Source organism: Xenopus laevis, chromosome 1S, assembly GCF_017654675.1.
Source record: "Xenopus laevis strain J_2021 chromosome 1S, Xenopus_laevis_v10.1, whole genome shotgun sequence".
NCBI lineage: Eukaryota > Metazoa > Chordata > Amphibia > Anura > Pipidae > Xenopus > Xenopus laevis.
This window is the reverse complement of record NC_054372.1, coordinates 63,170,328-63,195,299: the sequence shown is the minus strand read 5'-3', so window position 1 is coordinate 63,195,299 and position 24,972 is coordinate 63,170,328. Positions and strand designations below refer to the sequence as shown.

At 38.2% G+C, this 24,972-nt stretch overlaps 1 protein-coding gene across 1 annotated transcript in view; it reads right to left on the bottom strand.

Annotated features, from left to right (window-relative positions):
* Positions 1-15,429: 15,429 nt before the first annotated feature.
* mttp.1.S (microsomal triglyceride transfer protein, gene 1 S homeolog) overlaps positions 15,430-24,972 on the bottom strand; it is a 42,805-nt gene continuing 33,262 nt past the window's right edge. The window contains exons 13-18 of the mRNA XM_018243395.2: positions 23,548-23,645; positions 22,206-22,327; positions 20,984-21,211; positions 20,402-20,526; positions 17,378-17,548; positions 15,430-15,972 (exon numbers count right to left, since the gene is read on the bottom strand). Coding sequence (XP_018098884.1) covers positions 15,804-15,972; positions 17,378-17,548; positions 20,402-20,526; positions 20,984-21,211; positions 22,206-22,327; positions 23,548-23,645 — 913 coding nt within the window. The 3' untranslated portion in view covers positions 15,430-15,803. The remainder of the gene's footprint in view (positions 15,973-17,377; positions 17,549-20,401; positions 20,527-20,983; positions 21,212-22,205; positions 22,328-23,547; positions 23,646-24,972) is intronic.

The following is a 24,972-nucleotide window of genomic DNA, read 5'->3' as shown; positions in this document are numbered from 1 at the left end:
ATGTAACTTTACATTGATAAATTGGAAGTCACACACCTCAGTAATATTTTGATGAGAATGTTAAGTTTAAAGAAAAAGGCTAATGTAGCAACAGATGCAAAGTTTGCCACAGGGTTACTAACTCTAAGCAGAGCATCAGATGCTCCCTTTCAAACATGCTGGTAAATACTATGTGCTCATTGGCTGTTATCAGATACAAGTACTGCTTATTACTTTGCCCCCAAATCTCTGTGCAGTGTATTAGGCCTCTGTATACAGGGACCTGGATTACAGTTAGGGTGGCCATGCTTCTTCATGTGCATAGTACTTTCTTAAAGCAAACCTGTCACCCAGACATAAAAAGCTGTAAAATAAAACTCCTTTCCAAAAATCCAATTTTTTTCATTTAAACATCCATATTTGTAATACAGTATATGCATTTAAAGATTTCAGCTGTCAATCCTATATTGCCTGCCCCTCCTCTATGCCTTGGGTAAGCAATTATTTTCACTTTCCATTCTGCATTTCCTACATGTTGCCTCCCCCTCCCTGTTCACAATCTATAATGTGTAGCCAATGCAAAGGTATGGGCATCAGGTCCCCCATTCTGGTGCACAAACAAGATTTTGAGAAGTTACAATGCTTGTCTTAATAACAGTGTCCACAAAGTGGCTGCTGCCTGCTTGCTGTGGTGGTGAATTACAAGGCTGACCACAACCAATATTTAAATATAGTGTAAGTAAAGTTTATTTTGCTTAACAAACACAATAGTATTTGGAATTATTTCTTAGCGTGACAATATCAAATTATAACAAAAATATACTTTCTATTACAATAGAAGTAACAGGGCACATCAGCCATGTGGCATACATAAACGTTTTTTTTTTTTTTTGAAGAAAACAAATCTAAATAGAGGTATAGGATCTATCTATAGCAGGGATCTAGTGACAGCAGGATCTAAATAGAGGTATAGGATCTATCTATAGCAGGGATCTAGTTATGTGCTGGTCAGGGTTTCCCTGACCCGCACCCGACCCTAACCCACCCTGCCAGCACCCACTTCCGGGGGTCTTTTTATAGTCCCGCGCCAACCTGCTCACAATGACATCACAAAAGGGGCGGGGCGAGCAGACGCGAGACTATAAAACCGGACGTCGGATGCCGGCACCCGCCCGCCACCCGCGAGGAGCACTGCAAGGTCGACCCGAACCCGCCCGACCCGAAGGTCCAGCCGGTATCGGGTTGGCCCACATATCAATTTTATAGTAATAAGTCAAATCATCTATTTGCTGCATTTTCTTTTTTTCCTTCATTCTGAATTGAGAAAGTCAGTCCGATGACTAGGAAAATGTCTTCAAGGAAAAAAAAAATACAAGTCCAGTTAATTTGACTTTTTACTATAGATATACCATGACCTGGATGAATGAGAACCTTCATAGCTATAGGATCTGTTATTTTAATACCCATTATCCAGAAAGCTCTGAATTACAGGAAGGCCATCTCCCACTTAATCCGATAATTCAAATAGTTTTAATCGTTTCCTTTTTCTCTGTAATATTAAATCATTATCTAGTACAGGTACGCAACCTGCTATTGAAAATGCTCGGGACTTTCCAGATAACAGATCTTTCCGTAATTTGGATCTTTATGCCTAAAGTCTACTAGAAAATCCTATAAACATTAAACAATCTCAATAGGCTGGTTTTGCTTCCAGTAAGGATTCATTACATCTTAGTTTGGATCAAGTACAAGGTACTGTTTTATTATTACAGAGAAACAGGAAATCATTTTGAAAAATTTGGATTATTTGCATTAAATGGAGTCTATGGGAGACTGCCTTTCTGTAATTCGTAGCTTTCTGGACAACGGGTTTTCAATAACAGATCCTGTAACTGTACCCGAACATGTGATTAATCCTTACTGGAGGCAAAACAATCTTATTGGGTTTATTTAAAGCTCAATTGATTTTTTTATAGAAAAAGTTTAAGTTTCAGACTAGAGAAAAACCCCTTATTTGAAAAACTCCAGGTCCCAAAGAATCTGGATACTAGTTTGTATACCTGTATGGGGGGATCTGTACTGCATTCAGTAGGGATGTTAAAAATTTAATTTCCATTGCTTATGTTTAACAAGGGCATGGGATATACTTATATTTTACTGTATTGGGTACAGTAACCATTCAGTTATTATATTATAAGTATTATAAAGAGTAATTTGCAGCTATCTCAATACACAAAAGTGCAAAAATAGCTTCTTCATGTGTTGGTAAGAGAAATCTGGAGCTGTATTTCTTACTATACTAGGCAATTATCAGGTTACAGATTTTTGTGGTATATCCGAGTAAAGGTTTTCACAATATAAATAATTCTATTTTTATATTTGTATTCAAATGAAACTGAGCCCCTTGTATCCATAACTTCCAAAGGCTTATGTATAGTACTCCAAACTGATTTGGACCCTTCATTGCACTTGCAGGAAAGTTTACATTAGGCCTTAGAATTGGTGTGATGTTTCATAATTATGGTCATAAACTAAAAAATTAAATTTTCCCTTTGGATCATTAAGTAAATTTAAGATGTCCAGGGATTATATGTCATGGCCACCCCTGGCCTGGATTTCTCTCCCGGGTGCCTTGAGGCCTCAGGGTCCTAGCGCCCGATATCAGCGTGCACCATTCCCCCTCTCCGCGCGAGTTTGGACGAATGCGTCATAACGCTGGGGAAGGATGCGTTCCCCATACACTTTAGGATGCGGCTGGCCTTACATACCTTCAAGGAGAACTAAACCCTAAAAATTAATATGACTTAAAATGCCATATTTTAAATAGTGAACTTATTGCACCAGCCTAAAGTTTCAGCTTGTCAATAACAGCAATGATCCAGGACTTCAAAATTGTCACAGGGGGTCACCATCTTGGAAAGTGGCTGTGACACTCACATGTGAGCAGCTGTTGAGAAACTAAGCTTAGGGGTTGTTGCAAATTATAAAGCAGAAAATGAGGGTTGTCTGTAATATAAGCTGATGCTACAAGGCTGATTATTAAAGTCCGTTAGTTGCACTGGTTTCTGTGCTGCCATTTAGTAAATATCTGTATTAATTGCTAATCAGCCTTATATTGTGACATTTATATTCTATGTTCACTGTATATTGTGAGTTGGACCCTAAATTCAGTAAGTGACAACAGCACAGAAGCATGTGCAGTGAATCAGCAGAAAAGAAGATCGGGAGCTACTGGGGCATCTTCAGAGGCACAGATCTTCCCTGATGAGCTGCGGTTGCCTTGGGCTGGTACAGAATCCCAGAACATAATTACAGCATTTCTAGTCTATGTCTTTAGTCCTCTTTTAACCATCTGAGCATGGGTGTCATCCACAGGCAATGTCCAGTTAAATGCTCCCCACTGCTACACAGGTTGAGAGTATCTTTACCTACACCCATGTGTTTAAATTCCCAATATGCAAAAGTATAGGGACAAGGGTGTACTCACTTACCTACCAGACATGGATGAGTGAAATAAGACTAAGGACCACGCTTTCTCTTGTGACACTCAGATCAACAGGACCATGTACAGCTACATGTAATGGTAATACAGTAGGTTAGAAATGCTGCACATTTTGCTTTGAGATTCTGTAAGAGCTCAAGGCAACCACAGCTCTTTGGCAGGGAAGATCACATCTAGAGGCAAATTTACTTAAGGTCGAATATCGAGGGTTAATTCACCCTCGATATTCGACTGTCGAAGTTAAATCCTTCGACTTCGAATATCGAAGTCGAAGGATTTAGCACTATTCGTTCGATCGAATGAAAAATCGTTCGATCGAATGATTAAATCCTTCGAAACGCTCGATACGAAGGTTTTTAATCCATCGATCGAATGATTTTTGTTCGACCAACAGGCTAACATTGACTTCAGTAGCTTTTAGGTGGCGAACTAGGGGGTCGAAGTTTTTCTTAAAGAGACAGTACTTCGACTATCGAATGGTCGAATAGTCGAACGATTTTTGGTTCGAATCGTTCGATTTGAAGTCAAAGGTCGAAGTCTAAGGTCGAAGTAGCCCATTCGATGTTTGAAGTGGCCAAAAAAAACCAAGTTTTTTTCCTCTATTCCTTCACTCGAGCTAAGTAAATGGGCCCCCTAAAGTAGGACAAGTAGCTCTCCATTTTTCTGCTGATTCACTGCACATGCTCTGTGCTGCTGTCACTTAATGAGTTTAGGGACCGACTTACAAAATACTGTATACTGTAGACGATAGAAGCCACAATACAAGGCTGATTAGTAGTTAATACAAATTCTCATTACATTAGCAACAAAGTTCATCTGAATATAACATTCAGCCCTGTAGCATCAGATCATACCACACTGAGCATGTACTTGTCATTGACTCGGCTAATAAAATACAAGATGGGGAGCTCCTGTGCTCAAATATGAAGGCCTTAATCGTTGTTGTTATTGACATTTTGGTGCAGTTATGTATATAAAATACATAATTTCTACCTATATTTCTTTTTGGGTTTAGGTCTCCTTTAATGTGTCCAAATTTTCGGACATAAATATATGTTCCACAACAAAAAATTGTCCACTTTTTTATCTGCTTCAAATGAAGCAGATAAAAGGCTGAATTAAAAAAGCACTGATAATAAGCACTGCTATCTCTATGCGCTATCTTTTTCTGACATCTTTCCTTTTGATTTGTCTAATGTACATAATAAGTTAAATGTTACAAGTCAGAAGTTATAATTGAGCCGCTGTGTGGTCACCGAATATCCATGGTGTAAATGCCTTCCATTCATGCTTTCACGCCTCCGTATATATAACCTTGAATGTAAGGCATTCAAGTCATCCATCCACTCTACGACTCGCAGAGCTACTACTGACTTGCAGAAATCTGAATTCTTAGAGACCATTGCCACTGGCCTCATATTGGTGGCATATCTATAAAATAACACATTATTCTTCATTGTTTTAATTTTAGGAATCAAATGACGTGTCAAACAGTAGAAAGTTAATTTTCTACTGATCCACCATAGTTTTCAGCAGGCTATTCCTCATTATTCTTGGGATGGCTAGTTATACATCTCAGTGTATCGCCCCAGTGCTTATTTGCAGGTCTGCGGAGGCTATAACATGATTGGTATGTGTCATGGTCCCTTACATCTGACTCTGCACTACCATTGGTGCAGGAAAAATGAGTCGCACCAGTGATCTCCAAAAGCTCATTAATATGAACAACCATGTCTTATTACAGCTTATTTTTGATATCGAATTTTTAAATGCTAGCATTTCTATTTCTCTCCATGAAATTCCTCCTATATCGAGAAACACCTCTGCAGAATCTCTGTTTATAAAGGGAAGATAGTTTATTTTCAGACTTGAATTGTCCTATTCTATGAGATAGAGTTCTTACTGCAATCTGTTTTTAGAGGCATCACAGGTGCAAGAGGCACGATGCCCTTTACAAATAGCCATCTGCTTCCTATTATAGCTAAGCTAAGAGCAAACGTTCCCAGTTGAAATCTTTGCTGGTACACAGTTATAATCTTAGCATCTGCTTTCACACTTAAACCTCCCATCCTCTGGCTAAAAGTGTAGTTTGCTGTTAAGTTGGGATAGTCCTGTGTTGAACACAAAATGGTAAGTTGAAGAAACACTTTTGGTGAGTTAGAATAGCTGTGCTTTTGGCAATGGAAATTACAGATTATTTTAATTTAATGCAATACAATTGGATATCATTAGGAATAGGATAGGAGAACACCGCTAAAGACATTATTTAGGTTAAACAGAATATGGACCTTGGCCCAGTAGCAAAGATGCCAAAAAGGTCCATGTCGTGAAGATAATCATGACCAAGTCCTACATTTTAGAAAAAAAATCCTCTTCACTCAAAGTGTAATATCAAAAGGTGTCAAAAATGCCCAGAACAGATCATTATCAACCTAATGAAATTTGGCATAGTTGACATTGGTGTAGTAACCCACAGCTAGTCATGCGAACCAAACAGTATAACACAGAAAGAATAATGAAAGGAGAAATCTACCTGGTTCCTCATTATTAGACAGAGACATATAAAAACTCAGAGGTTACTTTTAATATTCTCATATTTTGCAACTGGGTGTACTATATTTATTATAATACACAAGTTTCAGTAAGTAATGTGACAGAAATGACATCAGAACTCACCGTTTATAACTGATGACATCAGAAATCAGAACTCACTGTTTATAAGGATATAATTTGCAAGATATTCATGCCTTTTGTGTATTTTATATATATATATATATATATATATATATATATATATATATATATATATGTATATATATATATATATATATATATATATGTATATATATCTCCAACACTCCTGACTTGTGGGGGGTTGCGCTAGATTCTATTGGCTTTATTAAACTACCTTGAAGAGTAAGGCACAAAAACGGTTACACATTTTCATCTATAAATCTGTTGTACAGGAAATATTTGGGCCGTGCTAATTAGCCTTATTATCTTAATGTTTCTAGCCTGCCTAAGTCTCTCTAGCAACTATTATGTATTGACCCTTTATTTGCTAAGGAACCTAGAATCTACTAGAGGGTCAGTGCCATAGATTCTGCACTTCTGGTTTCATTTTGATCTACACTACAGTATGTCCTGCCCCTTGTGTATTATTGACAACTCTTTACATGGCAAGATCAAAAACTACCACCTCTGTAAATTGATTCTATGAAGCTAGAAAAAGAGAGAGATTTTCAATTCCATCATGATAATATACATGAAAACCAATGCTCTAATAGAAGCTTTATGTCCCCTTTATCCCCTGCCAGTTGTATGCTGAACCTCACACAAATTAATATGCAGCAACTGCAACAGCAGCCCCTGTAATACTCACATTGATACCCATAAACAGTGAATGTGACTTACAGCAGGATGCCAGTTGTGCAGCAGTATTATTGCATAGCTTGTATGCAGAGGCATGCAATACTGAAAAATAAAATGTACTTTAAGTAATAATATTGTGAATATTATGAGACCCGTTGTGGCCATCAGAAGCTCATTGCTATTGTTTATTGATCCCTTTACATGATATGAGCTATGGAAACAACTGGGTAATTCAGCTGAAAGAAAAAACCTATGTATTCTAACCCATTCCCTCTAAGTTATATCATATTTCCTGGAATATTTCACACATCTCTCTGTGAACCTCATTACCCTTATTTTGTCTGACTTCAAATCCTATAATATTAGACATTATGAACATGACATTTGCTTTACGAAGAACAAAGCCTAACACCTAATCCTGGATTATATACATAATTAATGTTCATGTCACCAATGTTTATTTAAAGGGAGACCTTTCTCTGTTTATATGCAGGGCTTCTCTTGCATGAGTCTAAGCTATTTGTAGGTAGTGTCAGGCGGATCTCTGTGCACAAACTGGCACACAAATTTTGGCTTGTTTACTAATGTTCTGCATCACTGGTGCAAAGCATAAGGCAGAGCTCTGTGTGGTACTTACTGACAGCCAGGCTCTTTCTTGATGGTCATGTTAATCTTGTGCAATAATTTCAGGGTTTGGCTGAATACAACAATTTCAGAAAAATGATTTACTGCTCCACAGCGATTCATATGGAGGAAAGTGAATATATATATTCATCAGTGCCCACTAGAAGACGAATGCCACAGGTAGCATCTATTCCTAGGAGAATAGAAGAAGCCAAACAGGAACAGATGTCCCCTGAGGTCAAGGGATGGAGAATAAACCACAGTTGGATTAAGACCAAAGGTTGAAGTCCAACACCAGATAACATCCGTGTAAGTGAAAATGGAGTCATGTCATCATGTTTATTTTTCTCTTTAGACCTAGGTTACACTATGACCTCCGCTGGAAACATTCATTCTTTTTACCAAAGCATTTAACTGAAAAACAAGAAAATAACAATGAAAAATAGTTTGGGTGCAGAAAACAAACACGAAAAATATAAAATGACACAAATATATTGCAGATGTTTTTCAAAGTGTGATGTTTTTAAGAGACTAAAGATAAAGAGGAAACAAGTCAGCAAAGACGAGGCTTCAAACAAATACAGGAACTGAGGACTCTCCTTCTTACCATAAAGAGCAAGAGATCAATAATGACTCCACCACTTGAACAATGGAGGAACAGAAATTCAAACCTGACCTCACTTTGTACATAGATGAAGAAGAATACAGCGAGTCTTCCATTATGTGTTTAAATGAAGAGAAGAGCAGAGAGGTGGCAAATACAGAACCAATATTAAACACACAAAATCCTGTGGCAATGAAGAAAATGGAAATAAAACCTCTTCCTATTCAATAATGGAGGAAGAGAGAAATGAGGTTTCCACTGCTTGCAAAGCAGAGCAAGAGAGAAACAGTGACTCTACCACAGGGCCAGGCACCCTAGGCACAGGGTTGGACTGGGGCGCCCGGGGCCCACCGAGACTGCTGGTCCAGGGCCCCCCTCCAGCCCCCTGGCCCCCTACTGCGGCGCGCAGAGCTCGGCACTACTGTGTGAATGCTTCGCTCAGTGCGCATGCATGAACGCCGCCATGCACAGAAGGCAATGTGCATCACCAAATTTTTTTTCCCCCCAAAATAGAATTATCGGCAGAGGGGGCCTGACCTGGAGGTGGCCCACCGGGTTTTTTCCTGGTGTCCCACCGGGCCAGTCTGACACTGCCTAGGCAACCTCGCTGCACCTACCCCTGCAATGTAAGGACCTCAATCTTGCACCCATTTTTCATCTTAAATTTAAATTTGTACATGGACCTTATATACAGATACTTTCTGACAGCAAGAGAAACCACTGGTTTACTGGCAAAGCAAGTAGAGATTGCAGACAGTGTACAAGAACAACAAATGGTATTCTTATCAGGAACTGGTGTATGATCCAACAAGTACAATGAAAATACTTAATGTTGTGGGGTTGACTGTGGTGTTTATACTATTGCATTCCCATGCCACTGTACCCCCATTTGTTGGTATGATCAAAAGAAAATGAATTCCCTAAAAATGCATCATGAACAAACATTGGAAATAGAAATACTTCCATGCAATACAAGGCCTTCTCTCACATAAGTGCATAATATCTGAGCATCAGAAGCAGTGCACCATGTGACTAGAATGCCAGAGGTACCTGTCCCATAATTAGATAATCTAAAACTGAATCTCAAAGATGAAGTTCATAAAATTCCCAAAAACATGATTACAGAAATGAAAGGCAAACCCTTCCCTAAAGGGAATGATGGCTGGATCCCTGAACTGAACCTGACGCAGCAGCATAAAAGGAAACTGAAAAGTAATATATGCTTGGATGATATAATAATTGAAAAATCATTTGAATTTGAAACATTTGATCAGAAGAAATGAGGCACCTAATTCTTTGTTTTGAGAGGGGAAGAAATGAATGCATTCCCTAAAATGCCAGGTAAGACCATTCCTTAATGTATGTTGAAAGAGTACTTTGAAAATCATAAAATGGTAAGAAGTTCCTGAACACTTTTTTTTTTTAACTCCTTGGTCACCAACATTTGTTTGAATGCGTAGGGGCACTGGACACCAATGTTTTTTAACTTGTGGGGGCTTGGCCACCAATGTTTTTTATTAACTTGTATGGTACCCTGGCCACCAATGTTTTCTTTTAACGCAGGGATCCTGGCCATCAGTGGGATGGGCTGGCACTGGGGAGGGCAGGGCCCAGGGGGTTCAAAAAATTTTGTTGTATGTCTGATGGTGGCCCTGAGCATTCCAGAGTGAGGGAGAGGACGGATACAACTGTGAGATAAAGTGATGGGAGGACCAGAAGGTGGAAACATGGAGCCTGGCACATGCACTAACTGGGGAAATGGCCACCTGCTTTTGGAACGAAGAGCAAATCAGAAGAAACATGTCAAGAAAAAGATGTAGAAAATATGACCTTATTTGACTCTGATGGAGTTGATGACAAGGTAGATGAATAAACTCTACTGATTCTATACACAAAGGCAAAGATATGAGAAAGGCCAATGAATAAATAATCCCTGTGCTGATTATTTTCACAGACAAAATACTAAAGGAGAACTTATTGTGTATATGTATAGAACAACACATTTCATGATTTATACTCTCTACTCACTTAGATTGTAAGCTCTATGGGGCAGGGATGTCCATCTTCTTGTCACTTCAATACTTATAACCATCTTTAATGTAACTGTAGTTTGCATACATTTATATATATCATGGTATTGGCAACTGTTTGTTGTATTACTCTATTATTCTGCTGTACAGCACTGAGTATATAAGTAGTGATAGAGTAAGTAGTGATAGATAGATAAATAAAAATATACACACATACTTAAACAGTACCCCTAATTACACACTTATGGGAGCTGTAAGTAACTTTCTGGGTTTGCCAATAAATTGGCAAAGCCTACAAACTTTAACTAAGCTTCTAGACTTAGGGGCACATTTACTATGGGTCGAATATCGAGGGTTAATTAACCCTAGATATTCGACCATCGAAGTTAAATCCTTTGACTTCGAATATAGAAGTCGAAGGATTTACCGCATTTCGTTTGATCGAAAAATCGTTCGATCGATGGATTAAATCCTGGATTTAATCCATCGATCGAACGATTTTCCTTCAATCAAAAAAGCAAGGAAAGCTTATGGGGACCTTCCCCATAGGCTAACATTGGCGCTCAGTAGGTTTTAGGTGGCGAAGTAGGGGCCGAATTTTTTTTTTAAAGAGACAGTACTTCGACTATCGAATGGTTGAATAGTCGAACGATTTTTAGTTTGAATTGTTCGATTCGAAGTCAAAGTCGTAGTCGAAGGTCAAAGTAGCCAATTCGATGGTCGAAGTAGCCAAAAAAAAACTTCGAAATTCAAAGTATTTTTCATTCTATTCCTTAACTAGAGCTAAGTAAATGTGCCCCTTAGTCTAGAGAAACAGGTTGCTTTTTGGATGATAACCCCCAGATGCCCATATCCCATTGTGTTTTATACACAAACTTCATCCATATATTTTTATAACAATTTCTCTCAGTTCAGCTTTACTAGTACACATTCATTAACTGGGCTCAGGAGCAAGCAAATGGAAAGTATATGTACTGTACATTTGTTTGCACCTATAACATATAATAGTGTTGCCCCTATGTGATAAAGAAAGGACCACTGTCGTCTTATGGAAACAATAATTATAGTGTGTTTGTGGGATTTTAAGAGATTGTGAGTGTGACTAAAGCAGTGGCAGTGAAAGAGATTGTGAGAATGTAGCTTTGAAGACAGATATCTCTACAGCTTTTGCTTTTGTTTGTACAAATGAGGGATCTAGTTACTGTAGGAGCACACATTTATTTTTGGATTGTGATACTCCTATTTGGCACTGCCAAGTGAAACCAAAAACTACTGTGTACAAGATTTACGACTTCATGTGTAGCTGGAAGATTAGGTCTAATGGGGTAACATACCAGAACAGCTTTCCAAAATCATGCATTAGTACTTGGCAAAAACACAAAATTAACAGCCTCAGAGGGAAAAAGTGTTCTTGTTTTTAAGGACGCTGAGTGCTTGAGATTACAGCAACTGCTGAGTCCGGATGTTTGCAGATCCAGGTACATGTGCACCCGAGCTCTCCATACCTGGCGAATTTATTACAGTAAAATTGCTGGATCTGCAGTCATCTGGATGCACACACACATTCCTTGCTTGCCTTTTTCTCCCAGCAGGACCGAGTGGCACAAATAAGAATACATGTTAAAAGTAAAGAAAATAGAAATAATAATTTAAAAAAAAACTATATGGCCTCTGATCACACTCGCTAAGGGAGTCTGTGCATTAATCTGCCTCTGCACCCCAGGCCCATACACTTTTTTTTACTGTGGGGGTTATTTATCAAAATCCGAATTTATCTATCCTGAAATATACTCAAATCCGCACACGTTGTTTCCCCTTATTCATTAATACATTTTCCTGAAAAATTTCAGTGCATAAAAAAACTCACAAAAAAAACTTTTATGCCTGAAAACTCAAATTTTTGCATGGAACCCAGCACAGATCAGGATATCTTTTGGACTACACCCATTGACTTATATACAACATCGGCAGGTCTGAGAATTAGACTTTTTCCATTCTCGAGGTATAATAAATCATAAAAAATCATTTATAGTAATATACATTTTTTTTTACAGTTTTAGCCATTCGGACTATAAATAACCCCCATAAAATCTATATAATTCCCTTCACAGTTGTTTCTCTTTGTGCAATAATTGCACATAAATCTAATAATAGCCAACTTGTGTATTATTGCAACTGGATTGCACTGGATGACACTTCAGGGATTTACATTTGACTTCATTAAAAGTCAGAGAATGCCAGCAGGCTCGCCATCAAGGGGTTACTCCAATCAAGGGCCCAGTGGCATGACCCAAGAGATGTGAAGGTGCCAGGTGCGAATTTGCGGTGAATTCCCGCAATAGGCCGCCGGCAAATAAATTCTCGAAATCGCAGCGAAAATTCGCGAGCGTCCAAAAAAATGGATGCCAGCAAATGTGCAGAGTTTGACGTTACGCTAGCGTTGGCTAATTTGCATACGGCGTGCAGTTAAAGTACAATGGCCATATATGCTGCAGCAAATAAATAAGACTACACAAGGCCAGTGAACCTTAATAAAATAAAATAGAGGTGTCATGTTGCCCTACACATGTGCCCACAGTTTAGTTTAGGTGCCATATGTTATCAAATGTAGGGGGGAAGGAGGGTACCCCCAAAAATTTTTTTGATCTTTTTCAGCCAATCACCATGTAAAAAGGGAAAGACGCCAGAGTTTTTCGGGGGAAAAAGTTTTCAACTTTTTTTTGAGGAACTCCCTTTTGCCTGGTCTGAGGTGGGGAAGGCAAGTCTGGCGATAGAGGTAAAGGTCAGTAAAATCAAAAACGTAGTGAATTTGCGTAGTAACGCTCTTTTGCCAGAGCGAAAATTCGCCTGGCGGTAGAGTGCGAAGTTGCGTCAGAGTCTATCTCCTTGGTGAAATTACACCAGCATTAGCCACTTCGCCCTTTAGTAAATTTCCCCCCATGTGTCTAGATTTTCTCTCTCATTTTGGCAAAATGCTTTTTTCCTCCATTGTCATTACTTTCACCTACATGTGAAATCAGGATTTGAGTTGGGCTCAGGTTTCTATTTCTGTTACAGGTATGGAATCTGAAAAGTGGTAAATCAGCTAGAGATCCTACAAACAGTCATTTTAAAGAGAAACAAAAAACGCTTCAAACTGCAGGACCATAAGGCTTAAAATTATGTGATTTTCATTACACCCTTTTATAGGGCTTAGCTATGGGGTCTTTAATTCAGCAACAGCCATACAACCACAGAGTGGCAGCTCCCAGCATCAACTTTAAATTATTTGTTCATATTCTTCAAAGAGTTGAATGCAAAATCCCTCTGACCAGCAGCAATATACACCTGCAATTAACATGATTTTGGTAGGGTCCGGACCACATACAGGTATGGGATCTATTCTGCAGAATGCTGAGGACCCAGGGTTTTACAGATAACAGATCTTTCCATAATCTGGATCTTCATACCTTAAAGGGGTTGTCGACCTTCAAACACTTTTTTGCAGTTCAGTTGGTTTCAGATTGTTCACCAGAAATAAAGACTTCTTCCAAATACTTTGTATTTTGTATTTGTGACCTTTTTTTATATTGAAGTGTAAAGTTTCATTTTTCACCTTCTAAAGCAGCTCTGGGGGGGGGTCGACACTTTTGCTGTTCTAAATTAATACATTTAATTGATACTTTTGTTATCTTTGTCCCTGCTGAGCAGAATCCCTGAGTTTCATTAAGGGCAGATGTTAGAATTGATACAGTAGTTTCTAAGATTCCACTGATGAGAAATGTATCAACTAATTGTATCAACGAAATGGAGCAAATTGTAATAGTTCAGATGCTCCTGGATCACTGAGCTGCCAGACTGAGACACTAGAGACAGGAACATTGAATTTTAAACTTACATTTTGGGAAAACAGTAAAAAATAAAAGATGGAAAGCAATTGAAAAAAGTATTTGTTTATGGTGATTAATATGAAAACAACTGTACAAAAACATTTTTGGAAGGTGAACAACCACTTTAAGTCTAGTACAAAATCATGTAAACATTAATAAACCCAATAGGCTTGTTTCGTTTCCAATGGTTATTATATCCAAGCTTGTATCAAGTACAAGATATTGTTTTATTACAGAGAAAAAGGAAATCATTTCTAAAAATTTGGATTATTTGATTATAATGGAGTCTATGGAAGATGACCCTTCCTTAATTCAGAGCTTTCTGGATAATGGGTTTCCAGATAAGGCAAACCATACTTGTGTTGAAATACATTCAGTCTCTTGTTTTAATTTACAAAAAATCTGTATTTATTTCTTGTACAATGAAGAACAATGACATTTAATGCACTTTTGGTTGACAATATAACAAAACACCTTGGTTCTATAGGACAATTGTGCAAAGAAGGAAAAATTTATATTATCTGTTAGGATTATGGCACATTATGTTGCATTCTGTCCAGTGCTGGAAACAAGTGAAAAATTATGGCATCCTCCATCTGTCTGTCACTGCTTACCATTGAGATCTATAGGAAATATGAATGTGGCAGCGACTGGTGGACCTCTGCTCAGATATGTTCAATTTAACATTATTGAGCTGACTCTCTGCCAAGTGTCTGTAAAGCAGTGTGTGTCTTCCCTAGATGGGAAACAGTGACCAGCAGAGAGAGGCATATTGATCGCCACTGTTTTTCACTTAGACGTCAAAATACTGCATGTGCCTTTCACCTTAATCTTAGGCACGGTAAGCAGGAGGAGGGGGGGTAGTAAAGGTAAAAAAACACTGATCCATTAGATGATTTTTAATGAAGAATAGACAGAGCTCATATTCAATACTATTTATGTGGCTATGTCATCCCTTTAAGCCTATTTTTCAGCATTCAGATAGGGCACTGGTAAAAGGTAATTTTGGGCATTATGTTAATTTTAAAAATACAAATATTCAATCTTTTTAAACAGGACAATTTTTTTAGCCTATGGCTGAAAAAAATCACTCTATCCTATCCTATACCTTACATTTCTTTTTAGCTGACTCTTAAACATCCTCCTGCTGCCAACTTGAAAGAGAACTATAGTTTGTAGCATAGACTTGAATGAGATACCTAAGGGAGGGACTACACGGCCGACTTCGATGCGTTTCCGTCAGATTTGATGCTGGGCGACAAAACGCATGCGTCAAGTCGGATGCGACAGGAACAAGGTAAGTTATATAATGTCGGATGGTGTCGCGACGGTGATCCGACGCGACACGACTGTCGGATGCAAATGCTGCAAGCTGTGTGTGTCTGCATCTGACAGTCGTGTCGTGTCGGATCACCGTTGCAACACCATCCGACTTTATATATTTACCTAATTCCTGTCGCATTCAACTTGATGCGTGCGTTTTGTCGAATCCGAAGGAAACGCATCAAAGTCGGCCGCGCAGTCCTACCCATAATCTTCTGTTCTAATAAGGCTATACAAAGGAAAGGATTATTACATAGAACTGTGCTTATGGGCTGTGGATATTTGCCTGCAAGTGTTAACCCTGCTATAAAGCACTTGCTGCATGTGGTAAAAAGTCTTACAAAACATATGTGCAAACTTCTTTATTTTAGAACATTTTACAAAGACTTAAATACATCTACATATGTAAACTTCATGTCTGCACTAATAACATACAGTGCACACACAACTGTCCGCCATGGAGCCATTGATTCAGTACTTGGAAATGGTTTCTGTGGATTTTAGAACCAGCTGTCCGGTGAGCTGTCCTGTTCTGCAGTCACCTGCCTACACATGTTGGAGTTCTCTTGGTGAAGCGGGAGCTCGGAACCTGGCACTGTCTGGACTCTTCCTTTCCGGGAGATGTATGATTTTCCAGATGGCAAGCTCTCATACTTTGTGAGGTATTGTCTATAGAGATAAATGTGGTGCCAACGTTAGTAGATTTATCTGATGAATAAACTGGCACTATAAAAAAATCTTTTTTTCATAATTGTTTGTTCTTAGCTTTCTCTTTCATTCCCACCACCCTTGACTTTATTCTACAAATTATCTCTCTTCTGCCATTTAACTCTATCAGAAAAGGCAGGTGGGGCATTGTCAGTGTATTTCTTTGAGCCAAAAACATGTTGGTATAAAGAAGTAAAGGGGTTGTCCACCTTTGAATTAAAGGTGTATGTTTAGTATGTTATAGAATTAAAGGTGTATGTTTAGTATGTTATAGAATTAAAGGTGTATGTTTAGTATGTTATAGAATGGCTAATTCTAAGCAACTTTTCAATCAGTCATCATTATTATTTTTTTTTGTTTGTTTTTAAATTATTTACCTTCTTCTTTTGACTCTCTCCAGCTTTTAAAGGAGAAGGAAAGTTGTTTCACACTTGGGGGGTGCCAAATGTTAGGCACCCCCAAGTGATTGTATTGACTTACCTGAAACCTTGGGCCGGTGCTCAGAAACCTGCACTGGCCCTGGGTTATTCCAGAGCGATCCTTTTCCAGCTTTTTCTTGCTTCTCACGTATGCACATTAGATTAAAAAGTCAAACTTTAATTCTACTACGCATGCATCTGCCCTGGGAAATTCGAAGAAAGACGAAGCAGGAAGAGGATTGCTCCATGGTGCTCACTGGAATAACTCTCTATCACTCTCTACATCATAATAAAAGTTAACTCAAAGGTGAACAACACCTTTAACTTTTAGTATGACATAGAGAGACATTCAGAGACAATTTGCAATTGGTTTTCATTTTTTATTATTTTTGGATGTTGAGTTATTAAGGGTTTTTATCCAACAGCTCTTCAGTTAGCAATTTTGGCATTCTGGTTCCTAGGGTCCAAATTACCCTAGCAACCATGCATTCATTTGAATAAGACAATGGAATATGAATAGGAGAGGCCTGAATAGAAGAGTGATACAAAATAGCAATAAAAATACATTTATAGCCTTGCAAAACATTTGATTTTGATGGGGTCAGTGACACCCCCCATTTGAAAGCTGAAAGAAGAGAGCAAAGAATTAAAAAAAAAACTAATGAAGACCAATTGAAAAGTTGCTTAGAATTGGCAATTTAATGACATACCAAAAGTTAACTTAAAGGTGAACCACCCTTTTAAAATGCTGTGTGTGCCATAGGCCAATAGCTTGCCCCAGCCTAAATCTTTCACAGGTCTCTAATGGTCTCTTATTTTGATAAAATTTACTTTGAGGTCTTATGAGACCATTGCCCAGATGATAATGTGAGTGAATATATATGACCGTAACAATAATAAAGCAGCAAAGAAAACGTGTTTATTTTGATACCAGTATGGCCTGTTACCTTAATGGAAATGCTCCTTTATCCATCTGCATGCAAACCAAAAATGGATATGAAGAAAATTTTACAGTTGTAAGGAAATCAAAGGATGACTCTGATTCAAAGCGGGTTTCCATCCCGGCATTTACAAATCCTGAATCAATGGTTATATTGCCAGTAAATACCACGGCCCCTCTGTGGAAACAAAAAGTATAATATCATTTATGTATACTGTACCTTCATATGGTAACATTAAAACCATTTTAAATCATAGTACTGCTGAAATACAGATGTTTTTATATAAAAGGGGATATAGTATTAGTCACAGATGTGTTGAAAAATTCCACAGGTTGGCATTTATAAAGAAATGGCAATAATTTGTCACTGTAGATACCTTCATAGCAACTAGTCAAGCACTGGTGCATAATTTTACCGTTTGTGTGATATCCACTAGTTTGCTTTTCCCATTGAAGAAGTAACTGATTTTGTATATTAAAAATCGAGTGGCAGGAAGGGGTTAACTAAGTATATAGAAAGTAGGCATGTGGATGGGAGTGCTGGTGAATATAAAGCAAGAGGGTTAAATATATAAACCAAAGGCTGTTATAATAAGTTTTATTAAAGAATGAGTCAAACCAATTGCATGGAAAACTTTCCTTTAATTGAGGAAGGAGCTAAGAAGTGGCGAAAAGCATGTCCCAATTATATTTTCCAGCTGGCAACTATTTTACCAGTTTGTCTATTAAATTAAATTAAATTAAAGGAGAAGGAAAGGTCTTTTTACTTGCCCTTGCCGGCATACCCACAAGTGCGCATCTGCCAATATGCGAGTGCGCCAAAAATACCAATTCGTGAAGGTGGGCAGAGCACGCACAGAAGCGGGAGCTCAGAGGCGTGCTGGAGAAGAGGTATGAGCTTGGCACCCCCATTTCTCTGCGCCCTAGGCACGTGCCTCTTCTACCTACCCCTAGTTCCGGCCCTGTCAGGAGTAAACTGCACAACTTTCCTGGGGCAGATGCATGCGCAGTAGAATGAAATAGCCGACTTTTTCATTAAAGTTCGACTTGTCGCTCTATTGCGCATGCGCAGCCACGAGAAAAAAGAAGCCAGAAGATGATGGCTCCGTGGTGCTCGCTGGAAGAATCCCGGGCCGGTACATTTTTCTCTTAATAGCTGCACCGGCCCAGGGTTTCAGGTAAGTAAATACAATCACAACTTTTGGCACCCCCAAGTAAAGAGACCTTTCCTTCTCCTTTAAAAACGATGCTTAAAACCAACTGTGGTGTTTATACAAAGGGCCTGTAGGTGTCACTGTGCACAAGAGTTATAGGGGCAAATTCACTAAGCGCCGAAGCGCCGAACGCTAGCGTTACTTCGCTAGCGTTTTGCATTTTCGTTACTGCGCAAATTCACTAACGAACGCTGGCGTAGTTTCGCTAGTGTTACTTCGCACCCTTACGCCTGGCGAAGTTTCGCTAGCGACGTAACTACGCAAATTCACTACCGCGCGCAGTGTACTGAACGCTACCTTTTACGCTAGACTTCCTTCGCCACCTCAGACCAGGCGAAGCGCAATAGAGGAGATAGGGAGTGCTTCAAAAAAAGTCAAAATTTTTTCTAAGTCCCAAAAAACGCTGGCGTGTTTTCTACATTATGGGTGATAGGCTGAAAAAGATCGAAAAATTTTTTGGGGCTCCCCTCCTTCCCCCCTACATTTCCTGACTCATGGCAACTTAACTATACAGTGGGCATATGTGTAGGGCAAAATAAAAATTTTATTTGATGTTTTGAAGCTTTTCTAGCCATTTGTAGTGCTGATACGTATTCCTCCATTGAAATTTGAATTTGGCGCCGTATGCAAATTAGCCTTCGCTATCTTAACTTCGCTTTACTTAGCGAATCAACGCTAGCGCAACTTCGCAACCTTGCGCTACCCCTGAGCGCAACTTCGGATTTTAGTGAATTTGCGAAGCGCTGGCGAAACTACGCCTGGCGAAGTGTGGCGAAGTGCTGCGAAGTTACGCCTGGCGCAACTACAAATCTTAGTGAATTTGCCCCATACTGTGTACATAGTACTTTCTATACTGCTTAAAAGTATTAGAGCTGAAGTTAACTGTTGAAGTTTAATGGCTGCATAAACCTGCTAATAAAGCACTATTATACTCTACTCATCCTCAGCTACCAAAACATAACACCAACTTATTGATATCCTTATACCAATTCACTGAGGGGGTGGAGCTTAAGAGGAGCATTGGCCACTAAAGAACAGTTCAGTGTAAAAATAAAAACTGGGTAAATATGTATGTGCAAAATAAAAAATGTTTCTAATATAGTTAGTTAGCCAAAATGTAATGTATAAAGGCTGGAGTTACTGGATATCTAACATAATAGCCAGAACACTACTTCTTGCTTTTCAGCTCTCTAACTCTGAGTTAGTCAGTGACTATAAGGGGGGCCACATGGAACACAAGTGTTCAGTGAGTTTGCAACTGATCCACAGCATGCAGCTCAGATTCAAAGGCAACAGTTATGACCCGTGTGGCCCCCTCAAGTCTCTTATTGGTTACTGCCTGGTAACCAATCAGTGGAAACCAAGAGAGCTGGAAAGCAGGAAGTAGTGTTCTGGCCATTATTTTAGACATCCAGTCACTCCAGCCTTTATACATTACATTTTTGGCTAACTAACTACATTAGAATTTTTTTTATTTTGCACAGCCTATCTATTTACCCAGTTTTTATTTTTAAACTAAACAATTCCTTTAAGGGAAGCAGCAAAAAGGGACAATCTGGGCAGCAGGATGGACAATTGATATAAAAAAGGTATACATATATATATATTCTGTATATATTCTGAAGATACTGCAAACAAATAGTACAGAAAGAGAACCCTGTTTTTTTGCAAAATAATATCTACTTACCTATTTACCTGTATTCCAAAGTATGTGATAATGTATTGAAAGTAGAACATTGAATATTGCACGACAACCCTGCCAATCATTATCTAACAATTGTGGATGCAAATGAAAATTGTGTAGCTTGATACCCTACCGATTATTAACACTGGTTTTGGATTCTCTGTACCACAAACTGAAATCCATTCCACCGGAGATATCAATGGACAATCCACCTTGGAATTCTGCATTGGCTTTAAACCCAGATTGCAACTGGATAATCTAGGAGGGAAATGATACATTGCTGTTACAAAACTTCAAGGAGATAAATTGGTACCCAGTTTTAATGTTATTACTGCTAAATTAGAATCCATTTTAAACTACCTGGCAATTAAAATGCAGATTTTACATTTTCAAAAAAATCCAAGTGACTGGAACCACTGTTTTATAACATTACAAAATGTTATTGCATATCTGGCTAAATGTAGGATTCTGGAGCTATTTTCAGTGACACAGAAGTTAAAAATTGGCATTTATTTTGGATTCCCAACTTCTGATCTTCCCAGGTGGAAAACAATACCCGGGCACATTTAAATGTATCACACTGAGAAAACTTTTCCAGGTTTAGAAGACTTGAGTCAGAATGTATTATATTAACCAATGGCTCAAGAGTTCAGTCATTGTGTTCATTATGTGCCCTTTTCCCTAGCTAATCATTTTCAAAATATTTTAAAATTACCTCAGAATGATCAGTCAGAAGCACCAGTCCTTTCACTACACTTATAGGGTCACCAGTTGCTGAGAACATTTTTGACATCAGATCACTGTATCCTTGGAAAAATGTAACAGGCCGTAGTTGAACGTCAAACAAGACGGCTGACATTCCAGCAAAGGACTCCAGTTCTTCCTCACCTTCATCTGCAGTTGCAGCTATTAAGGACTCAAGACCTTGAGCTTCAATTACAACCTGAAAACAAGAAACATTTATTTAATAGCATTTTAATGACATTGACAAAAGGGGTCTTTTTAATAATTATAATAATATTTTAATAATAATTTTATTGAACCCTCTGTAGGTGACAGCTTTGCAAGAACAAAGAAAAGTCTCAGCTGGTATGTTTGCCCTTTAAAGGAGACGGAAAGGCTAAAATGAAGTAAGTTTTATCAGAAAGGTCTATATAGTTACTACTATTACTTAAAGTAATACTGCTCTGAGTCCTCTGTCAAAAGAAACACAGCATATATTTCCTTTTATTGTGTACACATGGGCTTCTGTATCAGACTTCCTGTTTTCAGCATAAACCTCCAGGTCAGGTCTTGAGCATGCTCAGTTTGCTCCTCTCCCCCTCCCTCCTCCCATCCCTGCTGTAATCTGAGCTCAGAGGTGTTAGTGAGCAGGGAGAGACTCAGGCAGGAAGTAATGTCACACCAAGCTTATATGGAAGCTTCTATCCTAAACAAACAGAGACAGTGTCTAGAGCTGTTTACAAAGGTATGGTAAAGCATTCTGCAGAATAAATATAGAGTTCTAGCTTGCACTAGTGTGGCTAATCTGTTGGCAATAAACTGTCTTGGAGCTTTCCTTCTCCTTTAAGAATGTAAAAAAGCAAGTATCTTATTCCCTTGCTCCTATCCACAGAAATCAATCAAGGGAACTTTGCAAGAATTCCAACATCAGAGGAGAATTAATGCAGAGGCAGACAGAGCTGCAAATCAAGACCATAGTGCACCACTGATAATACTATTTTCTCCTTTAGTTCATTCCCCAGTTATTTTTCCCTGTTATCGCTAATTTTGCTCGCCTGGCCTTGCTTTGGCTTGGTTGCCATATATAGACTGATCTGGTACAACGACCCACTGAGCCATGCGTTAAATGGCATAGAGTGTATATTAAAACAGCAGACCCCCCCCCAAAATTTCTGTTATTCCCTAAGGCTATATAGGACAATGAATACATTCACCTGAATGGCATGCAGCTCAGTGCTTTTATAGTATAAAAATATATCCATATTACTTCTTCGTAGAATGCCAGATCCGGAGTAGAGAATGTCTAGACTATAGGTTGATGATGAATCTAGTCCACCTTCAATATATAAAACAGAAACATACTGAGCAGTAAACCCTCTGCCTAGTCCCACAGTAAAAGTGTACAAAACTTTGCTTGAAAAGCGATTGTATTTAAAGGAGAACTAAAGCTTAACTAAGAAGTCACCTAGAAATGTTCTACATTATGTTTTGGGTATCTGTACCAGCCCAAGGCAACCACAGCCCTTTAGCAGTAAAGATCTGTGTCTCCAAAGATGCCCCAGTAGCTCCCCATCTTCTTTTCTGCTGATTCACTGCACATGCTCTGTACTGCTGTCACTTACTCACAATCTACAGTACACATAGAATACAAATGTCACAATATAAGGCTTATTACTAATTAATACAGATAATTACTACATGGCAGCACAGAAACCAGTACAACTAGCATCAGAATTTAATAATCAGCCTTTTAGCATCAGCTTATATTACAGACAAACATCATTTTCTGCTTGATAATTTGTGATGACCCCTAAGCTTAGCTTCTCAACAGCCGCTCAGAGCCCTCTGAGCATGTGAGAGTTACACACACTTTCCAAGATGGTGACCCCCTGTGACAAGTTTGAAGTCCTGGATCATTGCTGCTATTGACAAGCTGAAACTTTAGGCTGGTGCAATAAGTTCAGTATATAAAATATGGCATTTGTAGCCAAATAAATTTTTAGTGTTTAGTTCTCCTTAAATATTCACCATGCTAATTATTAACAAAAATATCTATCATGTCATATATACTGGGGTTCTAAATTTAAATTTAAAAATATTTGTGTATAAAATCTGGAGCAAATTCAGAAGATATTGAAGCAAGGAGTAAGGTAGAATGTGAAATAAAATATTGAGGGGGTGGTTCTCCAGCTCTCAGGTTCCATGCCATGAGTATTGTTTGGATTGCAGGAACCTTACTTTATCATTACTCCCATTCTCCTTCCCAACAGTATATACAGGGGTGTAACTACAGAGGAAGCAGACCCCGCAGGCAGGCTCAGTAGGTATAGGGAACCCCATGAGGTCCAAATAATAAGCAATTTCAATATCTATTGGTAGAACAGGGCGACATCTGGATATGTTTGGGGCCCTAAAACTAATTTGCTGTAGGGCCCAGTAACATCTAGTTATGCCACTGAGTATATATTATCTTTGTTCCTTGTTTGCAGGTTGCATTTGTTATGTTATGCTACATTTAAAAACTGAAATGCTGATTTCATCATTAACAATACATACGGGTCACGTAGCCAGAGAAAGCTGAAGAGGATCCAGTCTTTGCAAAGCGGTCATAGTTGTTAATCCTCATATCTTTTAGAACTTGACGAACAAGCTTACTGTAAAATATTATGTAAAAAATAAATATATATATATATTTATAAACAATAATAATTTTTTCTCATCAAAAGCAAGTTAGGAATTGCACAGAAGGCTTCGGAAAATGCATTTAAATTGCATATAATCTTTGTTTAGAAAGTAACCTGTTTGTTGGCAGAAGCAATTATCTGTGAATAATAATACAAATTGAACATGTGTGGTTTGATGACTTCATACATTATCAGTAAGTAAACACTTTGGCGTGGCTTCCTCTGAAATTGCAAGCAACAAATGAATTGTAATGAAGGTAAAACGAGGGCGAACCTATTGTAATGATTTCATTTTAACATATTCACATGTTATTTATAAATACAGGTATGGGATCCAGAAACCCACTATCCATTACGGAATGGCCGTCTCCCATAGACTCCATTTTATTCAAATAATCCAAATTTTTTAAAATTATTTCCTTTTTCGCTGTAGTAATAATACAGCACTTTGTACTTGATCCAAACGAAGATATAATTAATCCTTATTGGAAGCAAAACCAGCCTACTGGGTTTATTTAATGTTTACATGATTTTCTAGCAGACTTAAGGTATAAACATTCAAATTTTGGAAAGATCCATTATGTGGAAAATCCCAGGTCCGGAGCATTTTGGATAAGAGGTCCCATACCTGTAAATATTTACTTTAAGGATTGTAATCACTGTTCACCTGAATGTATTAACAAAGGTCACCTGCCATATTACATTTATATATATTATATATAGTTGTTCCCCATAATTTAAGCACTACAGGACTTCATATTGTACAAATACAAAAAGAATTTATTGTCAACATTTCGGTCCTGTCTGGGACCTTTCTCAAGACGTCTTGTCTTGAGAAAGGTCCCAGACAGGATTGAAACATTGACAATAAATTATTTTTGTGTTTGACTACATTATGAAGTCCTGTAGTGCTTAAATTATGGGGAACAACTATCTATGATATTTGTGACAGCACCCAGGCATGAGCTGAATTTTTATACATTTATTTACTTATTTAATAGCAAAAAATAATCTTGGTGCATGCCCAAAAGCCAATGCATTATTCCTTTAAAGGGGTTGTTCGCCTTCCAAACACTTTTTTCAATTCAATTGTTTTTAGATTGATCCCCAGAAATAAAGACTGAATTTCAATTACTTTCCATTATTAATTTTTTACTGTTTTTCCAAAATCTAAGTTTAAAGTTGAATGTCCCTGTCTCTTGTGTTTGAGTCTGACCTCTCAGTAATTCAGGTGCAGACTCTAAACCGTTACAATTTTGCAACATCTAGGGGCACATTTACTAAGCTCGAGTGAAGG